Source organism: Podarcis bocagei, assembly GCF_964188305.1.
Source record: "Podarcis bocagei genome assembly, chromosome: 7".
In the NCBI taxonomy this organism is placed as follows: Eukaryota; Metazoa; Chordata; class Lepidosauria; order Squamata; family Lacertidae; genus Podarcis; species Podarcis bocagei.
The window spans coordinates 34,874,871-34,896,088 of NC_138132.1; the positions used below are offsets into that span (position 1 = coordinate 34,874,871).

General features: G+C 47.0%; 1 protein-coding gene and 1 long non-coding RNA gene across 7 annotated transcripts; one reads left to right on the forward strand and one right to left on the reverse strand.

The window, feature by feature from the left end:
- Positions 1-4: 4 nt before the first annotated feature.
- Positions 5-9,302, forward strand: LOC308592458. 5 transcript variants are annotated; one of them, XR_014010507.1, is made up of 6 exons: positions 5-125; positions 455-549; positions 2,938-3,063; positions 4,417-4,524; positions 8,197-8,283; positions 9,162-9,302. It is a non-coding gene; the product is annotated as an uncharacterized lncRNA (long non-coding RNA). The 5 variants fall into 5 exon arrangements; XR_014010508.1 differs by lacking the exon at positions 2,938-3,063 and having other exon boundaries at positions 8,163-8,283; XR_014010509.1 differs by lacking the exon at positions 2,938-3,063.
- On the reverse strand, positions 5,271-16,688 carry AZIN2 (antizyme inhibitor 2). 2 transcript variants are annotated; one of them, XM_081203922.1, is made up of 12 exons: positions 16,534-16,688; positions 16,217-16,335; positions 14,254-14,334; positions 13,856-14,028; positions 12,775-12,948; positions 11,751-11,923; positions 10,524-10,658; positions 9,317-9,482; positions 8,225-8,387; positions 7,169-7,281; positions 6,322-6,536; positions 5,271-5,616 (listed from the first exon to the last, which is right to left on the reverse strand). In XM_081203922.1, the coding sequence occupies exons 4-12, from the start codon at positions 13,952-13,954 to the stop codon at positions 5,472-5,474; spliced, it is 1,383 nt and encodes a 460-aa protein (XP_081060048.1). In that variant the 5' UTR covers positions 13,955-14,028; positions 14,254-14,334; positions 16,217-16,335; positions 16,534-16,688; the 3' UTR covers positions 5,271-5,471. The 2 variants fall into 2 exon arrangements, with proteins under 2 accessions (XP_081060048.1, XP_081060047.1); XM_081203921.1 differs by lacking the exon at positions 14,254-14,334.
- Positions 16,689-21,218: the final 4,530 nt, after the last annotated feature.

Consider the following 21,218-nt stretch of genomic DNA (forward strand, 5'->3'; position numbering starts at 1 on the left):
CATTGGATAAACCATTTTTTAAGAACGAATCTCCTCGCCCTCTGCCGGTGGGAGGGAAGTGAGAGCGGCCTCCAGGGACGGGCTGAGAAAGCCAGAACGTGAACGGGCAGCAGGCGTGTTGGACGGTAAGGTGTAGTGGTGAGCGTTTCGGATTAAGACCTGGGTGACCAGGGTTCAAATCCCCATACAGCTCCCCTGCCTAACCTACCTCGCAGGGTCGTTGTACGGATTAAATGAGGAAGGGAATCTCCTTAGAAAGGAAAATAGGTGGGATATAAACGTAATGAATTATTATTATTCAGGTTTCTAGTTTAATTTTGTTTAGTAAGTTGGTTTTTAAAGAATTTAAACACTAGTCCTGCCAACTCGCACCCAGTTGCAACTGTGATCTATGAGGGTGGGCAGGTGTTGCTGAAAACGTAATCTGCATTGTACTCCAATGTTAACGCTGCAGGTCAAAGATGGGGCTGAGGCCAGTTTGGATATCCAGCCAGCCCAATCCTTATGCCAGAAGAGGAAAAGAGGAGGATCCCTCGGGTTGTAATTGAGGTAGGCAGATGCCCTACTTCTCAGAGGACAGACCTCCGCTCTCACATTGCCACAGCTCTGTTATAAGACCAGCTCCACCAGACCATAGCTGTCAACGTTTCCCTTTTTTTAACAGAAATTCCCTTATTCTGAATAGGATTCCTTGCAAGAAAAGGGAAAAGTTGACAGCTATGCACCAGATTCTTCCTAGTTCTGGAGTGTTTCCATTTCAGCTACCAAATAACTTTGTAAGAATTGGTACCCAAAGTATGCTCCCCATTTCCCTTCCCATCTCATTTCCCTTTGGCCAGTGAAGTCCCCCTTGCCCTGATGTGTTTCGCAGCTCTTTCCTCCTTGCTGTTCACATCAGCACGGCTCCATTCATATCAGATTTGTTTCTGTTTGTGTACACACCAGTCAGTGCGCATTGGTTGGGCAGGAATGTCTTTAGCCTGTGCAAAGGTGTTCAGACCTTGACTAGAGATGAATTAGTTATAGCTTAAGGTTTGAGAAACATAACCATCAAACACTAGTCTTTTACAGTGAAGTAAAGGAGACATACGCATTTTGGATAGCCTTCGTGTGAACATGGATTTAAAAAGCCAGCACTGGACAGTGAGCCAGTGTGATGTAGGGGTTAGATTGTTGGACTAAGACCTGGGAGATCAGGGTTCAAATCAGTCACTGCTTCTCAGCCTAACCTACCTCACAGAGTTGCTGTGGGGATTAAGTGAAGTGGGGGAGGGGAATCATGTATGCCCCTTTGAGGAAAAGGTGGGCTATAAATGCAATAATAAACCACAGGCAATGGGAGTCTGAACACAGCCTTCGCTGATTGTGTGTAAGCCACTCTGGGAGCCTTTTTGGCTGAGGAGCAGGGTACAAATGCTTTCAAAAAAATATCTGAAGGTTGCCTGGTCCAAATTCAGTTTAAAGAAACCTAAGGAGGAAGAGTAGGAGCCTTTCAATGACACCTGAACAGCAGGCTGAGCAGGCACAAAGCAGGCCACCTGGTCTTTCCCACTAAGCTGAGATGTATTTCTACTTAAATAATAGTAATTATTTTAAGATGTGCATCTCTCTTTAAATCAATACATGCAATATATATGCAACTCTGTGGTCACTTTATTTTGGCAAGGCCTAAGCAGCTACTCTAAAGGTGACATCTGGGCACCACCCTCTCCCAGCCCAAATCCAGGGCTTAACTGCATGTAAAAAACCTTGTGGTCTGTGTTTACTTAGAAGTAAGTCCCAATGTCTTCAACTGAGTTAACTGCTAGGAAGCAAGTGCTTAAAATCAAAACCAAATAAAGGTTTATCCTATGTATCACTCTAATTTTTCTATATCTAGAGAGAAAACAGAGATTTCACAAATTAATGGGAAAGAACAGCCAGCATCATAGACAAGAGATGGCAAGACAGCCTCAAGGCCACCAGCAGGTGCTGGCAGAGCCTTCCTCTGCCTCTGCTCTACCATTACTTCCTTTACTGTATTCATATTTTATCATGCCCTTTCCCCTCAGTGCCCTGTTGGCAAGAGGCGGAACAGCACAAGGTTTAAGGGAAGCTTTTAAGCACCCCACCCTCACAACTGGTACTTTTCAGATGTTTTTGACCACAACTACCAGCCTGCACAGCCATATGATGCCAGGGCTAATGGGATCATGGCTGTATTGTTTGGGGCTGATGACAGCTGTCGTCCAACACAGTGAAGGACACAAGGTTGGGGTGGGCTGATTTTAAGACTTTTGCGCCTTAACAGGAAGCAGGCACAAATTTTGGACTCATGCCCCTGTTGTTAAGCCCAGGTGTATTTTAATGCATGTTAACTGATTGCATAAGAAATATATAAACTGAGTAAGAATTGTGTTATTTGCTGTAAGTGGGTCAAAGCTTTGGAACTTTAAAAAATCAGGGCCTTAACCTAGCTTATATCATCCCTGCTAGGCACTCTGTCATGCTCCCAGTTCCTCCCCCTTTAAAACTCCTGAAAATCTACCCCCCTCATGCACACTTGCCTAACTGCAAGCTCCATGGAACACAATGGGACTTGACTTCCGAGTAACATGCACAAGATTGCCTTGCAGCAGAAGTAAGTTGCACTGCATTCAGTGGAGCTTACTCATAGCTAGGTATGCATAGGACCGCTGTCATGTTTAGGGAAGCTTTTAATGTTTAATAGACTATTGTATTTTAATATTTTGTTGGAAGCTGCCCAGAGTGGCTGGGGAAACCCAGCCAGGTGGGCAGGGTATAAATAATAAATTATTATTATTATTATTATAGCTTAAGAATGATCTTGAAAAATCCGTTTTGTGGGTAGGCAGAACCACACAGGGGAAGTTGGTCTGGTTTGGAGCGCTACCACTGAGTTTATTATTGTAAACCAGAGAAATGCCCATTCTGCAGGCGAACCCTCCTTTGAATCTATGTCCCAGCTGCACCCACTGGTCCTGGGAGCTTGCCACCAGACCTCACATGTAGGGACAAGGATTGCTGGAGGAGACTGAAGAGAGCGAGCTTGTGTCATTTGGAGTAAGGCTGCTTGCTTGCTTTTCTGAGCTGTTTAGAAGTTTGATAGATTGATAGCAGGCCTCAGGGAGTGGCTGAGTGCTCTGCTAGAGGCCTGATTACTTTTCCTGATTGCTTTTCTTTCATTGCGAGCCAGAGGGTGTGTGTGTGTGTGGCTGATTGCTCTGTGGGAACACAGGATCTGAGGGGGAGGAGCTCTGTGGGAACACAGGATCTGAGGGGGAGGAGCTACAGCTGAGAGGAAGCCAGGCTGAGGGAGGACTTAGCAACCAGCAGCAGTCAAACTTAGCTCAGTGCAGATCCTGGGAGCTTACAACCTGAGCTCACAAACAGGGCTGTTTTCCGTTCCCACACTCTTCCCAGACAGGCATGTGATTTGCACCAATCTCATCTGCAGCATCGGAAGCATGAAATACTAACACCTGAGGCCCGCCTAGCCCCACCTCAAGCAACAGGACAACATTCAAAGTTACTTGATAAAGCTGAGTTGACTGAGATTGAGCATCAAGATAGATGGGGTGCCCCTAGGGTGGAGGAAGATTGCCCATTGCAAGAGTCTAACCCCTGGAGGAATGTGATGCACAGAAATAGGGCAGTCTCAAACCACACTTTGTCATTAGAGTTGCAGAATCGCTACCATGCTCTCACCTTAGACACTGATTCTGGGCCAGAGGAGCTAGGGCAGCCTCAGAAGACACGAAGGTGGCTGTGAAAGGTGCAGAGCACAGAACGATTATTCCCCCCCACCCGAGAAAAAGACAGGAAGAGATGGATTTGGAGGAGTCTTTTTCCATTCTTGATCTAACCCCATCAGATCCAAGTACTGACTGTGGATGAGTGTGCTGATAACGTATTTGCTACGTTGACAAGCCGGGAGGAAGGAGTAGGAACAATAAGTGCCGGGCCTTTGTAACTTATCCCAACAATATCAAAATAAGCTCCAGTAAACAAGAGGGGAAGACTCGAGAACAACAGAATCAGACCTCAGAATACTCCAAGCAACCTTTGGAAGGCACAGCCCATAGAATGATTCCTGCTACTCCCCAGAGGAGGAGGAGGAGGAGACGAGTGGTGGTGATAGGTGACTCCCTACTTAGGGGAAAAGAGACAGTCATGTGTGGAGGAAACAGGATGTCGTGGGGGGTGTTCTGTGTGCAAAGATTCACAATGTGACGGAGAAGCTGCCAAGTCTTATAAAGCCCACTGACCACTACCCCTTTTTTCTGATTCATGTGGGTACAAATAATACTGCCACACATAGCCTGCAACACATAGCAAAGGACTACGAGACACTGGGCAGGGAGCTGAAGAGACTTGGGGCACAGGTAGCCTTTTCATCACTCCTTCCTGTTGAAGGTCGTGGCCCAAGAAGAGAGGAAAATGCTTGAGGTCAACCACTGGCTGCGCAGGCAGTGTCGTCAGGAAGGATTTGGCTTCTTGGATCATGGTCTCCCCTTCCTTCAGGTAGGACTTCTGGCGAGTGATGGGCTGCACCTCACAGCAGTTGGCAAGAATGTGCTTGTCAAGAGTCTTGAGAATCTGATCAGGAGAGCTTTAAACTAGATCTTGCAGATGACACCAAACTGGGAGGGGTAGCTAATGCCACAGAAGACAGAATCAGAATTCAAGAAGACCTTAACAAAATTGGAGAACATGGCACAAGCTAACAAAATGAATTTCAATAGGGACAAATATACGGTTCTGCACTTAGGCAGGAAGAACCAGATGCACAAATATAGGATGGGGGGGGGGCGCCTGGCTTACTAGCAGTACATTGAAAAGGATCGAAGGGTCTTGGTGGACCACAAGCTAAGCATGAGTCAACATGATAGCCATCTTCAAATATCTTAAGGGCTATCAAATGAAGGATGGAGCATGGTTGTTTTCTCCTGCTCTGGAGGGTAGGACTCAAATCAATGGCTTCAGGTTACAAGAAAGGAGATACCAACTAAACATTTGGAAAAACTTTCTGACAGTAAGAGCTGTTAAGCAGTGGAACAGACTCCCATGAGAGGTGGTGGACTCTCCTTCCTTGGAAGTTTTTTAAACAGAGGTTGGATGGCCATCTGTCACGGATGCTTCAGCTGAGATTCCGACATTGCATGGGGTTGGACTAGATGACCCTTGGGTCCCTTCCAACTCTATGATTCTATGATCATTTGCCGACTCACTTCTGCACACTCATGCATAGAACACAAGAGACGCCCAGATCAGGAGGAACAGGATTTATGTTGCATACTTAAAAACCACACAGCATTGGGGGTTGGGGATAAAAACAGCTCCTACTCAAGGGCAGAAAATGTGGGAGGCAGGCAGGCCAGAGAGAGAGAGAGAGAGAGAGAGAGGGAGAAGGTGTGGCAGGACTCTGTTGGGAGGAGGGTCTGGCCCCCGTGGTGAATGTTTGGCACGGCTTACATGATGCTTGCTGGAGTGAAGACGGGGGCAACGCACAGGGTGTCCGTGATCTCCCAGCCACAGGACAGGGGGGTGCATGTACTCTCCCGGTCCTCTTCCTCCGGGTGCAGCAGTTTCCCCTGAAGGAGCTGGACGGCTTCCCTGTGGGCCGCAGCAAGCCCAAGACAAAAGAGAAAGGACTCAGTTGCTCTCTTGGCTGAGTTTTCCAAACTGGTGCCCCTCTCCTGCCAGCAGACAATTCTCAGTTTGCTCTCATTCAACCCTGTGCTCTTAAAGAAATCCAGTGTGATTTGCCACCTGCCCACAAGCACAGGTGCAAATGGCACTCCTTTGCCTTTATAAAAGTTTAATAACAGAGCTTCTGTGGCATTTTAAGAATTCTAAAAGTGTTTCAGATCCAAGCCCTCCCATCCTAGGGAACTAGCAGCCATCCAGTTGCCACTGGACTACAGTGCCCATCAGCAGGGGCGTACGAAGTGGGGGGGTGGAGGGGGTGAGCCGCCCCGGGTGCCACTCTGGAGGTGTGTGTGTGTGTGTGTGACAAGATGGTCCCTGCCTGCCCCCAGCTGTAGAGCAGCCGAGGGCACGCACAGTCAGTATGGGCGCCGCATGAGCGGCACCCGTACGGACCGCACATGTACGGCAGGTTGCCACGCGTGTGCCACCAGGTGGGGCGTCCCGCCCCGGGTGCCGGAGAGGGTTCCTTCGCCACTGTCCATCAGCCCTGGCCATTAGGGCCAATGGCTGCAGCCCAGCGACATTTGGAGGGCCACAGCTTTCTCCACTTTTAGATTTGATACAACCTCCTGCTTCCCCCTCGCAAGGGGTTCTGGGAAATTATCTCACCAGGCCATTCTCGACATGGTGTAGTAGATCTGTGCTTGCTGGGCCCCACTGAGAGCTGAGGGAGCTGGCATGGTGTGAGCCCCCATGTTCTCAAAGATCAGCCAGTCCCCGGGGTGCAGTTCCGGGAGCTCCATGCCATCCGCAATGCAGTCCAGCCCATCCCCAGTCGGTCCCCAGAAACTGCTGCTGTGCAGGGGAAGATCTGGAGAGGGTTTCTGCATTGAGAGAAGTGGAGGAAACAGCTATGACTGGCTAGCCAGACCTTGCATGAATTTCTATGAGGACAAGAAACATGTATTTTAAAAAAGAAAGCGGAAATTCTCCAGCTTACTGAATCTCTGTCCCCAAAACTAACCAGAATTCTGAGTCAGGAGGAAGGGAGTAAAGTCTGAAATTAACACAGGCACTTCCCACAATGTTTAAAAAATATCATCACTGGAAATCAACAAGCAGTTTATGGACACAATCCAAAAAAAGGTATTTGCAACCAAGTTACACTGAAACCAATTGGACTTAAGTTACTGCCACGAAAAAGGCCTATTCATTTGCTTTCTTCCCAAATTTGTCACCATTCACTTTTATGAGACTGTGCCCCATCTGTGCAAAGGGAAGCTTGCCCACCCGCAAACATCAGCTATTTACTATTGAATCCCACCCTAAAGCAGCAACCATTGAGAAGTGTCCCAAGATGGTGGCCCTGCTGAGGGAGGGGCTTGTGCTGCTTCGCTGGGCTTTCCAGTTTGACCACCCCTGCTGCAAACCTGCAAATGGTTTTGGGTGCCAGGTGAGAGCCACATTCTCCTTCTGTGGCTCTGCTTAAGGAAGCCAGTTACAAAACCCTCTGTACCTTGTGCAGGATGGGGATTGGGCAGACGTTGTTGAAGATGACTGAGCTGAAGGAGCCATAAACGCCATCGTTGAGATGGTAGACGAAGCTCTTCCTGCCACCGGGGTCTTCATCTGGGACAGCCAGAGGAAATGCAGCAGAGGCCAAGTCAGGGGTGCCTTATTTGTTTGTTTGTTAAATTTCTATCCCGCATTTCCACCAAGCAGTGCTCAAGGCGGCTAACAGCAATAATACAAATACAATGAAATAGCAAGAAAATACAAAGTAAAAAAATAATAAACATAAACACAAAGCAAGTGAAACATCCATTGAGTCAATTAAAAAAAAGAACCAGTTAAAAAAACCCTAATTGCAACATATTTATATGCCAGCATATGCATCAAAGGCCCAGCCAAACAGAAGTGCCTTTGCCTGATGGTGGAAGGTAACCAGTGACTGGGCTGGTGAGTCTCCCTTGGCAAGAAGCCCCAGAGCCTCTGGGAGCAGCCACTGAGAAGGCCCTGTTCCTGTCAGATGTGCTTCAGATGTTGGTGGCAGGGGTGGCCCAGGACATTTTGCTGCTTGAGGCAAAACAGAAAATCCCCACCTGCACTGCCTGAAGCAACTGGAGGCAGCCTGGAGAAACTCTGGCTTGCTGAATGTGGCAAGGAGGAAAGAAGGAGTCTGTAAAGGAGATGGCAGCAGCCAAGGAGGAGGCAGGGGCAACAAGCACAGGAGGCGACTGCCTCACTGAGCCTCATGGACAGGCCAGCCCTGCGTTGCTGAGACAGGAAGAAGGGCCTCCTCAAGGATCTTCGGATATAGAAAACTGTACAGCTGAAAGACACCACCCACATTCACTGAGAAGTGTGGCCTAGAAAGGAGGCCTGTGCTAGGGACAGTCTCAAGGGCCAGACAGAGAGGTCTGGAGGGCCACACTTGGCCCCTGGGTTTGGCATTCTCTGTCCCAGGTAATGGGGTGGTGGTGGCAAAGGCCTTTTTCTTTTCCCTATAGGGTGTCTGGCAATAATCTCTCACACTTATTGCAGAATCCGGATGGAAGCTGACCAAACCTACCATCAGAGCCCGGCTGGTCCAGGGGAACCTCCTTCTTGGCAACAATGTTGACTGCTAAGGTAAAGGCTGAATCCACATAGTAGCGCCCCAGTTCAGCAATGACCTCCACCCCACAGCCTTCTGGGAAATATAGGTCCAAGGCGGAGCTGACCACAGCTGCTGTCTGAAGGGGGGGGGGAGAGAAGAGTCCACATCCAGCTGTTATAAGCATGTGGGACTCAAGTCATAGAATTGTAGAATTGGAAGGGACCCCACGGGTGATCTATTCTAGTCCAACCCCCTGCAATGCAGGAATCACTGCAATGCATTCTGAGTGCTGATGGCAATGGGGGAGCAGGAATCAGTCTTAGGCAGAACTTTACAGGCTACCTGGGAATATATGCAATGGAGTGTCTCTGTGTATGGTGTCAAACAAGATGTGATGCCATTCACACACTTTGCTTTGGCCTCCCTTAAAATTGGTCAAATACATGACCTCTTTTTAAATGTTCACACCGTCTGTAATGATGTGTTTCACTGGGGTAAATGGCAACCCAAATATGACAGTGTTCAAGGTCTTGTGTCCATTCAGAAACTAGGTCTCCTTAGCTGTAGATGTTTGTTGCTTTCACTAGCAGAATACCTCTCATTATTATGGGTGAAATGGTGGTGCAGGGGAGCCTCCAATGTGCCTCTTGGTGCTCCAAGTAGAGACATGCTCATATTTCCTTTCTAGCAGGCCTTGAAGCTCAGAGCAAAGTCTGGCATAGTCAGAGCCAATGACAGGCAAAACCATCCCCCCTGGACTGCTTATTACTAAGAAGGCAACTAGGTGGCAGCTAGCCGGGGGCAGACTGTGATGGGTGGGGGGAGTGCCCCACTTGCCTTCATAGACACCCGCCCTCCATTGCCACTTCCCTCTGGCTTTTTCAGCATCTTGCATTTATCCTCACACTAGGTAGTCTAGGCTGAGACAATTGTGACTTGCCCAAGGCCACCCAACAAGCTTCTCGGCTCAACAGGAATTTGAACCCAGGTCTTGCACACCCAGAGCCAGCACTCCCCCAAACTGGCCTGTTTGCCATCTGCTGAAGAGAGAACCAAGACTCATACCTCTTCGAAGCGCCCTCTGGACTCTTCAGCACCAGGAAAGCCCCCTCCAATGTCCAGGAGGTGCATCTTGTAGCCTAGTTCTGCACCCATTTCAAAGACCAGGCGAGCGTCTGCTATGGACTGAGTGAAGAGCTGGGGGTCGGCACAGCTGCTTCCAATGTGGAAGCTGGAAAGGAAGGCAAGTGGGCTGGTGAGTAGGTTTTCAAAACTGTTAAACCATTTCGTGTGTGTGTGTGTGTACATATATACAGACACACACACACACACGCATGTACAAAATCCAGTCAAGATACGCACATCCCCCAAGATCTGTTGGAGATGCATGTGCAAAACGTCCACAGTTTACAAACAACTGATGCACAGGAAAAAACAAATTAACTCTTAAAAGTAACAGAACACAAGTCACATACTTCATTTCCAGACCAACATCTAGATGGATGCAAAAAACAATGCTGCCTGTTTGGGTAGAGTGCTTTGCTTCTGCAATACAAGCCCAGATTTCTTTAAACTTATCCCATCTCAGTGTTTATTCTCTTGTTCCGATAAGAGCACGGTTTGCCAAATCACTTTGGGGTGCCTCAAGGGAAGTGACTAACTAAAACAATGCATTCATTTTGCCCATAAGAGCATGTATTGGTCTAATTTGTCCAGCCAATACTTATTTTTTTCTTTTTTCTCCTATGTGCATAATGAACTCTGGCAGCCCTGATCATGCCTGCCACTTGCTCTTTACATGTCCAAATAACTTAAATAAAAAAAGAGGGTCTAAAGAGGCTGTTTATTATTTTAATTTTTTTGCTTTTGGACATTGCCACAAAATATGATGAAAATCTCTCACGGACTAATTTATTATAACTGCACCTCAAGCTACTGCCCTGATGTGGGTGGGGGCTCTTACTTCTTCCCACCCACCCAGCTGCTCATGGAAGCCCCCAACAATGCAGGTGGCTCTGCCCCAAGTGGTTTGCTCTCTGCCCTGCGTCCTAAGCAAACAGGGTGTGTCCAAGACTCAGCTGTTGACATGGGCCGAAAACTCTGGGTGGGGAAGATGCAGGGGCGATGCTAATGGCAGCTACAGAGCAAGACCCAGAGGTCCAGGTAGGGGGCCAGCTGAAGAGGCCTGAGGCCAGCTGCCTAGGAGTGAGCCTTGACAGAGTGCCCTTTTCTTCCCCTCTCCTCAGTGAGCACTAGGAAACCTGCAGCCTACCTGATGCCAACCACCTCGACATTCATCTCCTTTGCAGTCTCAAGCAGGTGACGGCAGACTTTAAGTGTGGCGCCGTATTTCATGCTCATGCAGGTGGAGGACCTGGAGTCATCGGTAGCCAAGCACAGAATCATTCTGTGGAACAAGGTGGGGAGAGCAAACTCAGACAACGACTGTGACAATTGTGGTATATTGCTTATTCTGAGCCAACAGCATGCCAGGCACAGTACAGACTCGTCTTTTGCATCTTTTGCAAAGTCACTTTCCAGGAGATGCTTGTGATAACCCAGCGCCTGCCTCCCCTCCAATTCTGCACCAAGGGCAAATTATTTTTAAAATATCCCATTTTTTTATATCTCCTCTTTTGCTGATTGTTTCTCTCTCTTCTCCGCCTTTTTTCAAAATCCAGATATTCAGTGTATTTGAATTTTGGGACAAAGACTTGCAGAGTCACACAGCAAATCTGAGTTCAGACTGCAAGTTTCTATCCTCAGTCCCACATTAAAAAATATATATTACCTGTACTTCACCCTCAGGTCCCAGGGCAGGTTACAACATTGAAACTCAACTTTACAACACATTTTTAAAAAAACATTTTATAACATCTTACAATTAGAGAAATAAGATGGGTCCTAAAAATCTGCACCTAAAAAGTCAGGGCAAAGAAAACTGTCCTCAGCATTCACCGAAAACTGTATAATGAAGGTGCCAGAAACATCTCTAAGGGGAAGGTCCACAACTGATTTGCTTGTGCGGTGTTTATACATCTTCCCATTATTCATTTATTCATCCCACATTTTTCAATGCATTTCCCTGTCACTTTCCTAACCGTAAAAGTTTAATTTTCTTTTTAAGTGGATTTGTTGCTGTGGAGTGATAGAGTCCATTAATCGACTTTGTGTGAACCCAAGTTTCCAGGATGTGCTTGAATCCCTCTCGCAAAATAAAAACAGTCTGCAGGCAACCCCAGAATCTGGTTGAAACCTGAATCTTACTCCACAAGGAGTTTGCTCCAGTCTGACCTGCAACTTCACACACCTGGCCCTTTTTCTCTAACTGCAAAGTGAAACCTTTGGGGGTTCCAGCAAAGGCCTCATATCCTTTGCAATCAACGCCTTTAAGATTCACTACTTCTGCTTGTTGCGCTAGACTCTTCTGCCCATTGCAACTGTTCCCTCCTGCATATACTGTATATATATTTATGCCCACAGATGCTGTCTGCCTTACCTGGCAGACGGGTGGCTCCGTGCTACCTTGCTGAGCTCCACTTCATTGTCAAAAGTCATCAGCTGCACCCCTTGGCTAGCTGCATATCTGATCAGGGAGATCTGCTTGCAAGGGCTGGTGCAGATGATTCTGTCTGGCGGGACTCCAATACTCTTCACCAGGGCCATTTCTGCCTGAAAGTTCAAAACAAAGGATGTTGGAAGGAAGGACTCTTTTGACTGCGCATTGTAAGTAGTGTGGGTGGCTGGGAACTGTAGAGGAATACATACTGACTCCCTCTTTCCTGCAGCACCAGGAGGGCTGTTGGAAAGAGGGAACTGCAGGCATTTTAAGTCAAGGATTTGAATCTTTCTGATCCAGGCTCTGTTGCCTGCCAGCTGTTTCATTTGCAACCTTCTCCCAGCCATTCCTCTAGCCTGTCTAGCCCTGTTGCACCCAGCTGGGCACAGCAACCTTAGCAACAATATCCTTATCTCTGGCTTTCTGTCCGGACTGCATCCTGCCCAGTTAGCTGCTGGGACTCAACTCTTGCAGCAGAAAGGGTGAAGAAAGAGGTAGACTATTCAAAAAAGAAGATGCAATAGGCTCTTCACCTACATCAGACTCCCCCAACTTGCTGCCCCTTCAGATGTTATGAACTACAACTCCCATCAGCCCAGCCAAGTGAAGCATGCTGAATGAAGCTTGATGGGAGTTGTAGTCCAGCAGCCACATCTGGAGGGCACTAAGCTGGGGAAGGCACTGTGAGCCAGGCTTCCTCCCAGCCATTTGCAGGAGAGTAACATTTTCTCAAGATGGATGCTGGTGCTGCCCTTAGTCTCTCCATTCCCTAGTCTTGTGAGAATAAATTGGAGGGGAGAGAACTATGTATACACCACCTTGAGCTTCTTGGAGGAAAGGTGCGATATAAATGTAGTAGTAATAGTAAGGAAGGCATATGCTGCAATGCACACCAAACAAAAATGCATGCATCCAACTGCTTCTCCAAGGGAGCCCAGTTTCCCTGTTCCCACCACGTTCCTACCTTGCTGGCACAGCCAAATCCGGCTCCCAGCCCTGCCAGCATCTGAACCACTCCTTTGCTGCGGTTGCACTTCAGAGCATAGAAAGGCTTGATGCGGGGCAAGGCCTTGAGGAGGTGCAAATGTTTCTTCACCACATCCTCGAGATCTGCCACAAAAAAGGCTTCTTGGCTTCCCTGGAAAAGAGGAAAGACAGTCAAGAGAGCCTGTCCCTGGGGAAACACACCCAATTGTTTTTAACATGCTGTTCGCCTTTTGGACAGCTTTCACTTAAAGCGGTTGCCTTTTTCTTGGGCTCCGTGCACCCACTTGGTTCAGGGGACCCACACTTGGCCACAGAGCCTTCTGGGGCCATCACCATTTCTCAGTCTTGCCTCCCTTCACAGGGTTCTTCTGAGGATAAAACTGGAAGCTCTCATATTATCACCCAGCGTCCGTTTCTGGGAGGAAGGGTGGGCTACAAATGGGATATAAATTCAAATCTCTGCACTCCAACTATTCCATATGAAAAGCTGAATTTTGAGACCTGTAGATAAGTTACACCTGCACAAAGCTGGCTACTCTTATTTTGTGTGATTTATTCTGCTTCTGCAAGCGAAAGGGGGAGACGCAAAGTCTTAGGAAGGGCCCTGAAGCAGGCTCCTTGCCCCGATCCCAGGGAATCCTGCTCAGTTACTATTCCTATAGTATAGTATGGCTCCCAAGGTTTCGCCAGGAACAGCACATGGACTGTCAAGCATATATTTCAAACCGAAAGGTCAAGAAACTTGCTCCCAACCCTTGTAAAACCTGGAGTCCTGCACTTGTGCTCTGTCTTTCCTGTCATGTCATTTCATTACAATTTCCCTTCTCCTTTTTAATCATCATGAAATAGCGCTGATATTTAAGAAGCATGTTAGGGCAATTTTTAAAAACTTTTTTTAAAATAAGAGGGGGGAAATGGCAGGCTCAGGTAAACTGTTCCCTCCCCTATACACATGATAGCATCATACTTTCTAGTATGGACAGAGCATAATGGGATGCAGAGACACCAAAAGGGCTTCAATCCACCCACCCAGTAAGTCAACTGCCCCTGCCTCTTACCGCCTGGGAAACCTCCAGGAGGAGATTCTCTAGCAAGTCCCTGGTGGTGAAGCCCTCCTCCACCATCATGATGTCCGATTCATCCAAGTACCTGGTCATCGTTACTGTCGAAGGAGGATATTGCTTCTAAAGCCTCCGTCAGTAGGGGGTATAGTTTTTAAGTATGCAACACACTGCGAAGGAAAAGGAAGGAGAAGAGCAGTTAAGGCAGGCTCCTCCTCCTCTCCCATTCAGGCCAAGGAAAGGTGCTCAGCAGCCATGCCTTCCATTGCCTCCATGGGCACGACCCAAGTTATTCCTAATGACCAGTCATGAGGACTAGAAACATGGAAGTCTAGAAAGAGATTTTCCCTAGCTGAAGGCACAGCCTTTCAGGAGTTCACCAAGCCTCTGTTGACCTCTCTTGCATCTGTTCCATTCTCTTCTCATGTTGGGACAAGTGGATCTTGCAGAGTTTGTCCTTTATCTTCTTTGGGGCACTGCACAGAGTTCAGGGGCAAGAGATTAGAGCATCGCAGAAGCACACATGTGCCATAGCAGGCATCATCTTTGAAGAGACATTCCTTCCATGCAAGGGGGAAATGTTTCTCTTAATACACTGTTAGCTGGTTGCAGGGGTTTTTATTTTTGCGCAGACACTTTTATTAAATATAATTTATGTTTTTCAAATATGTGGCCTGATTGTGAGCCCCCTTTTTAGCTGATTAAAGAGTTTTTAAAAATGATTAACCTAACCAAAGCATCAGCTAAGGCCACAATCCTGTTCCCATTTACCTGGGAATAAACAACTAAACTTGAATTTATAATTTCTAAACCAACTTTAGGCTGAATCACAGTCTTTTCATGTCACACAGCAATGAGGAACATTTCAAAAACACTTCTTCATATTTTAAAAAAGCGAATTCCACTAGATAACAGAAATACCTTGCATGATCCTGAGTAGCACTTTGGACCCAAGCCATTTTTACCCTGCTCTGCAGCCAAAAAAGGTTCTGAGAGCAGCTTACAGTAATAAGACACGCCCTGCCCTCTAATCTAAAAGATGTGACACAAAAGGAAAAGTGATTGGGAGGGAAGAGGAAAACAGAAAACTCAGACACTTAGCATTTCTTGAACTGACTAGAATGGAAATCATTGATGGAGAGACTAAAGTTACTGTTGCCTCAGCTGAGCTAATGGAACAGCCCTGCAATCGATAAGTCAGAACCACTGATTTGAGCTTTTTGGAATTAAGGGATATAGCTGGCATCTGGGATGCATAGGAAAAGCTTCTATGTGTGGCTGTTAACAAAAGGTGTTGTAGCTTTTTTGCCCCTTTTGGACAGAGATGACTTGGCCACTGTACTCTTATGCTCTGGTAACTTCCAGACTAGATTATTGCAATGCACTCTAGATTATTGCAAAGCCCCTTGAAGACAATTCGGAAACTTCAATTGGTCCAAAATGTATCAGCCAGATTACTGGCTGGGGTTCCACTTAAATCTTATATAATCCTGTTTTAAAGCAGCTGCACTGGTTGTCAGGTCATTTCTGAACACAATTCAAGCTTCTCATGTTGGTGTTTAAAGCCCCAAATAACACAGGCCCCTAAATATCTGAATGACCACCTCCTTCCCTTCAGAACCTCTTGGGTGCTGAGGTCAGTGGAGGGGGCCCTCCTGGTTGTTCCTCTACCCTCAAAGGCTTAGGGGGTAACGGCCTTCTCAGTGGCAGCCCCTAAAGTGTGCATCACGTTCTCCACAGAAGTGCATCTGCCACTTTCATTATACAGCTTTTGGAGAATGCTGAAGACACACCTCTTTACCCTGGCTTTCGACATTTGAAGTGTATGATTTTAGGAACCACCTTATTTTTACAGTTGCAAGTTGTTTTAAATTGTTCATATTGTGTTTTAACACTGTAACCTGCTCTGAGGACCTTACAGTGGATAGGTGATTAATAATAACAACAGTAATAATTGTGGCCTTCTCTGTGAATTTGCCCAGTTCTCTCTCAAAGTCATCCAAATTGGTGGCCATGCAAATGCCATGGTTTTAAATATGAGCTGCATAAAGGAGGACTTTATTTTTATTTGTCCTGAACCTGCCAACAACAGTATATATACGTCAAGGTCTTTCTCTCTCTGTCTCCTCCCCCTGCCACAAAACACAAAAACAAAACGGGAATTGTGTCTTTAACCCACATTAATAATAGTGAAGTGCAGACCTGGGGTTTGGGGAGGGGGAAAGGTGCCCATTTCAGGTGAAGGTGTGCCTGCAATGTTTGTCCCTCTCCCTTTCTCCCTCCTCTCCCTGGGAAACGCACTTCCCCACCCCACCCTCCACTCCACCCCACCTCCATCCTTTCCTCCCAAGGCCTCACCAAGTCCCGAAGCCTTCCTCCTTCCTGGGTGGCTAGGTGTAATGCCAGGGGGGTTCTCCGGTGAACTCTGAGCTTTTGCAACACCCCGAGGCGCAGTTGCTGCTGGGGATCCGAGATCTCTGTAAGGGGTGGGGGTGGGGATATGGAGGATGTGGGGCAGGAAATCCACCTGGTTACCAGAACAGCTCAGTCAACCATGCAAGAAACTCGTTCCCTTCCCTGCCCCCTCCCTCTGATACACTACCATCCCTCTTCTCTCCCTTGAGCCTCCATCCCCTCCCCACCCACCCTGGTACCCAGAATACCCCTCCACCCACCTTAAAAAGCATTTAAACGGATTTTGCCCATGGGTCTCCCAAGAGTAAATATAGGCTTCGGCAGTGGCTGCTCCTCCTCCTCCCCCCACTCCAAAGCCTACACCATGCAAAGCAGCACCAGCTAATCTTAGACACAGGAGGAATGCTGGTCCTTTATATAGGCAGCTGCCCCCTCCATCTCTGCTCACAAGGGTAGCCTTGGCAACCAAGCACAGCAATCCGATTGGCTGAAGGAGAGAAAACAAAGCACAGACACTCCATCCTCCTTTTTCTCTTTCTCTCTCCTTCCAGCTTCAGCTGCACACAAGTGCAGCTACAGGCAAGGCATGGAGGACAATCCCAGAGTTTGGGGAAGGGGGGAAGCTGTCACTTTCACAGGCTAATGTGGGTATGGTGGGGATGTGTGTTATTGCTGCTGCTGGTGGAATGGCTTTCCCAACCAGCAGAACTGAAATAGATCAGAGCTGGTGTCCAAAACATTTGTGTGTCCCTCCAAATGGCTGCATGATGCCACCCAGTAATTTCAGCCCTGCAACATGACAGGGGAGCCTGAGGTTCTGGTGCCGCCACTGGGGCAGCCGCTTGGCTTGGGTCAAGCTCGACTTGTGTCTGACCTGCATGAGTTGCTTAGGCTTGTGAAAGAGGCAGCAGGTTCCTTTCTCTTTCTCCCCAAACTCAAGGGATGTGGTTTTTGGGTCCCCAGCACCTCTCCTCTTGCAAAGAAGGCATTTGCTTTCAAGTGGGCTTCCTGACCAGGCTGAATAAAGCTCTGCCACAGGTCACAAATCCAGGGTGCGATGTTTGGGTGACTTATTTTATAAAATTTATGTACCACCTGATTGTAAAACAAAAACCTCAAAGCAGTTTAAAACCACGCTGAGGAGATTGATATGCCACACCCACACCCCAAAACCTACCGGCTCCAGCTTTTAGTGATGGGCAGAATCACATGCATTTCCTAACACAGTAGTTGAAGGGCAATATTATTCTTCCCTTTTGCCTTTCTCCAAGAGGGCATGTGGCCATCTGCTGGATCATGGCCAGCCTCCCCTGTCTGGCCCTCCCTTGTGTCAGTTGGGCCAACTAACACTTTACACCCAGTGTATTTTAGTATGGTTTTCAACAGCAACTGCTGCAGTGCTGCTGTCTCTGCCCACCCTATCTGAATCAGGACTGCAGTGCACAGCACTGGATGGGTGTAGTTCACTGCTTCCCTGCCGCGGTCTAGAAAATCCTTCTGTGGCTGCGAAATTACCTCTGGAGGGAATCCCTTATTATTCTGTAGTTTTGAGGCTGCAACCAGAGTGAAGCTTTTCCTGGCCTGGATTTGTGTGCTGTGCTGCTGACAGCCCGGCTTAATTACTGTAATCCTCCTGGTGTAACAGCTGGAGGTTGGGGGGAGAAGAGAAAGTCATGGTGTTTTCTAAGAGTTAATGTTTTTCCCTTTTTAAAAAACCTGTTGCCAATACTTATACTCACAGAAATTGAGGGTGCTTTTTCCCTCACACGTGCATAAGGAAATTCATCTTCTGTTAGGGTCACTCAAGTGAGCATCATCTAAAAGCAAAGTATATATTTTTTCTTCTTCAGACCTACTGCTTTGCTTCAATACAAACAGATGCAGTTGATGAAGCATTAATGAAAATGCTTGCAATTGATCATTTGGTGCAAAGGGTCAATGCATCTGACTATTAACTAGAAAGTTGGTGGTTCAAGTCCCCCCAGGGATAGTTGTGGGCAGGATTTCTGCATTGCCAGAATGACCCTAGGGATGCATTCCAACTCTATAATTCTAAGACATTTTAAAGACTGGTGACAGCCCAATGAAGTGTACAAACAATATTTATTTATTACATTTATATGCCACTTCTATCTTCCAAGGAGCTTAAGGTGGTTCTCCTCCTCCCCATTTCATCCTCACAACAGGTTGGTTAGGCTAAGAGAGGGTCACTGGTCCAAGGTCAACTTCATGACTAAGTGGGGATTTGAACTCTAGTCTCCCAGGTCATAGCCAAACACACTAACCATTTACAGTTTATGCCTGTCAGAACTGATGTGGTCTTCAATGCTTAACTTTTGTATTAATTTTTGAGCCATGTCTTTTGAGGGGTTTATCTATTCCACTGTCAGCACTAACAAAGCATCCTTGAATTTTGGCCAGAAAGGAGAAATGAATCTCTCTCCCAGCAATAACAGGGTTATTCTGCTTTTCATCTCAAGGCAAGTTCTTGACCTTAAGATACAGCTGGAGAAACAAGCAAAAATAACCAACAATGCAGCCATCCTAGCCTTGACTCAGTGGTTCTGGAGGATCCTGAATTTGTTTTTATACATGCCATGCTCTCTAATTTGTCTGCACATTTCGAAGGGAAAATAGTTCAAATAGTCGTATTTTTGAAGAATTGATTGGCAAGTGTTTGAATCTCTTAAGGGCTGGATTAGAGGGTGAGCTTACCACACAGTGACTTCTTATAAAGGCTCCACATACCACTGAAGAAAGGTTGCATTCAGATGAACAAAGGCAAAAACCAAACAGATCCAAAAGGGGTGCTTGACCCTCCTGCCATGGTTATCCCGGGGAGCATCCCTGATTTATAAGCATTCATCAAAGCTTCTACAAATGCATAGGCAGCTCAGGTAAGGCTGATAAAAGTAGGGGTAGGCTGGTTTAAACTTTTATTCTAATACAAATGGGACAAGAGGAGACCTATGGACTCCATGCTCACTTGGTTGCTAACTGCATCTTCTTCAAGGCACAAAGGTCACCAAGGTTGGAGTGCTGGCGGCAGAGATCCTCTGCCAGGAACTACCTCTCCCATCAGGCACATCCAGCTGGAGCCAATGGAAATTTGGTCTACACCAGGCATGGCCAAACTTGGTCCTCCAGCTGTTTTTGGACTACAACTCCCATCATCCCTAGCTAACAGGAGCGGTGATCAGGGATGATGGGAATTGTAGTCCCAAAACAGCTAGAGGGCCAAAACAGCTGACGATGGCTCTACAGGGTTTTAGGAAGGAGTCTTTCTTAGTCCTACCTAGAAATGCCAGGTGTTGAACCTGGGTCCTTTTGTATAAGAAACTGTGTTCTGATTCTCCTCCCCTCTCCATATCAAGCCCACAAATTATTAGATTGTAAACATCTCACACAGAGACCTGACTTCTTACATTATGCAACTTAAGTGGGTGAGCAGATTTCAGGCTTACAGAATCTGCTTTTCCCCACTAGAATCCCAAGATCTACCAACCAGAGCCAGATGCAAAAGACATGCAGTTAGAATTAAAGGGCAGGGTGCTTCTGAGCATATTCTAAGCCAATAAATTTGGTTTCACTACCAGAATCAAATGTTTCACACAGAACTCCAGTGCTGCACAGGTTTCTTCATTTCAGCAGCCTTATATATAGGTGGAATAAATATTTAAATATTTTTGTTAAAACTCTTTCCCATTGAGGCTATCCATCACCTCATTCTTGCCAAGTTTGGCTTCCAGCAGTCTGAGTTCCCTCCAAAGGCGCACATCTCCATTGTCTTCCGAGACAGACAGATTCCAACAATATTGACTTTATTTGGCCCTATGTCCTTTTACCCTTTTCTTCAGTATTAGTTGTTGGTAGCCTTATAATAGTTTTGCTTTTTGATAATTTTATGTTCCTCCTTTTTCAACAAGGTGTATATTTGTTCTGGTGCCCTTTACATACATATTGTGCATGTTATGCAAAAATAAATAAATATGAGAAACACCCTCTCTTATCAATCTACTACAAATTGACCATCTAGTAGATCCCAGTCTATCCACCCCTTATCTAAAGCTCCATGCAGTTTGGTGGTGCTATAGTAGCATTTATATAGTGGCATCATTTATTTAGCTAACAAGCTTTCATATACTTTAAAAAAACCCACAAACCTACTTGCATATTAGAAAACATCAATGAAAGCAGTGCTAGTGATAATAGTAATAATAGCAATAAGGTAAAGATAAAAGGTAAAGGACCCCTGGATGGTTAAAGTCCAGTTAAAGGAGACTCTGTGGGATGCGGCGAAGGAGCCAGGAGTCAGCGTTTGTCCAGACAGCTTTCCGGGGCATGACTAAACCGCTTCCATCACACTGTGATGGAAACCATAGCACACAGAAACGTTGTCTACCTTCCCTCCGCAGAAGTACCTATTTATCTATTGCACTGGCATGCTTTGGAACTGCTAGGTTGGCAGAAGCTAGAACAAAGCAACACGCTCACACTGTCGCACGCGGATTTGAACTGCCGACCTTCTGATCGGCAAGCCCGAGGCTCAGTGGTTTAGACTACAGTGCCACCCGCGTCAGCAACAGGATGCCCATCTGTCATGGACGCTTTAGCTGAGGTTCCTGCCTTGCAGGGGGTTGGACTAAATGACCCTTGGGATCCCTTCCATCTTTACAATTCTACAATTCCATGATTCTAAGAGCTAATTCTCGAGATTTGCAGGGAAGAGGAGTATCTCTGCACAAACCGCCCTACCAAAGGCAGCCTCACACGTGGCCGCTCAGCTGAGAGCGCGCAGGCGCAGCTAAGCCGCTTCGCGTTCCCCTTTCAACCCTCGAGTCCCCCAATCAGCAGCAAGTACTCCCGTCGCTGTTCCGAGCCTATTGGGCCACAGGGACGCCATGCAGGGACGGGACCGGGAGCGCGGGCCAATGGGAGGCCCGGC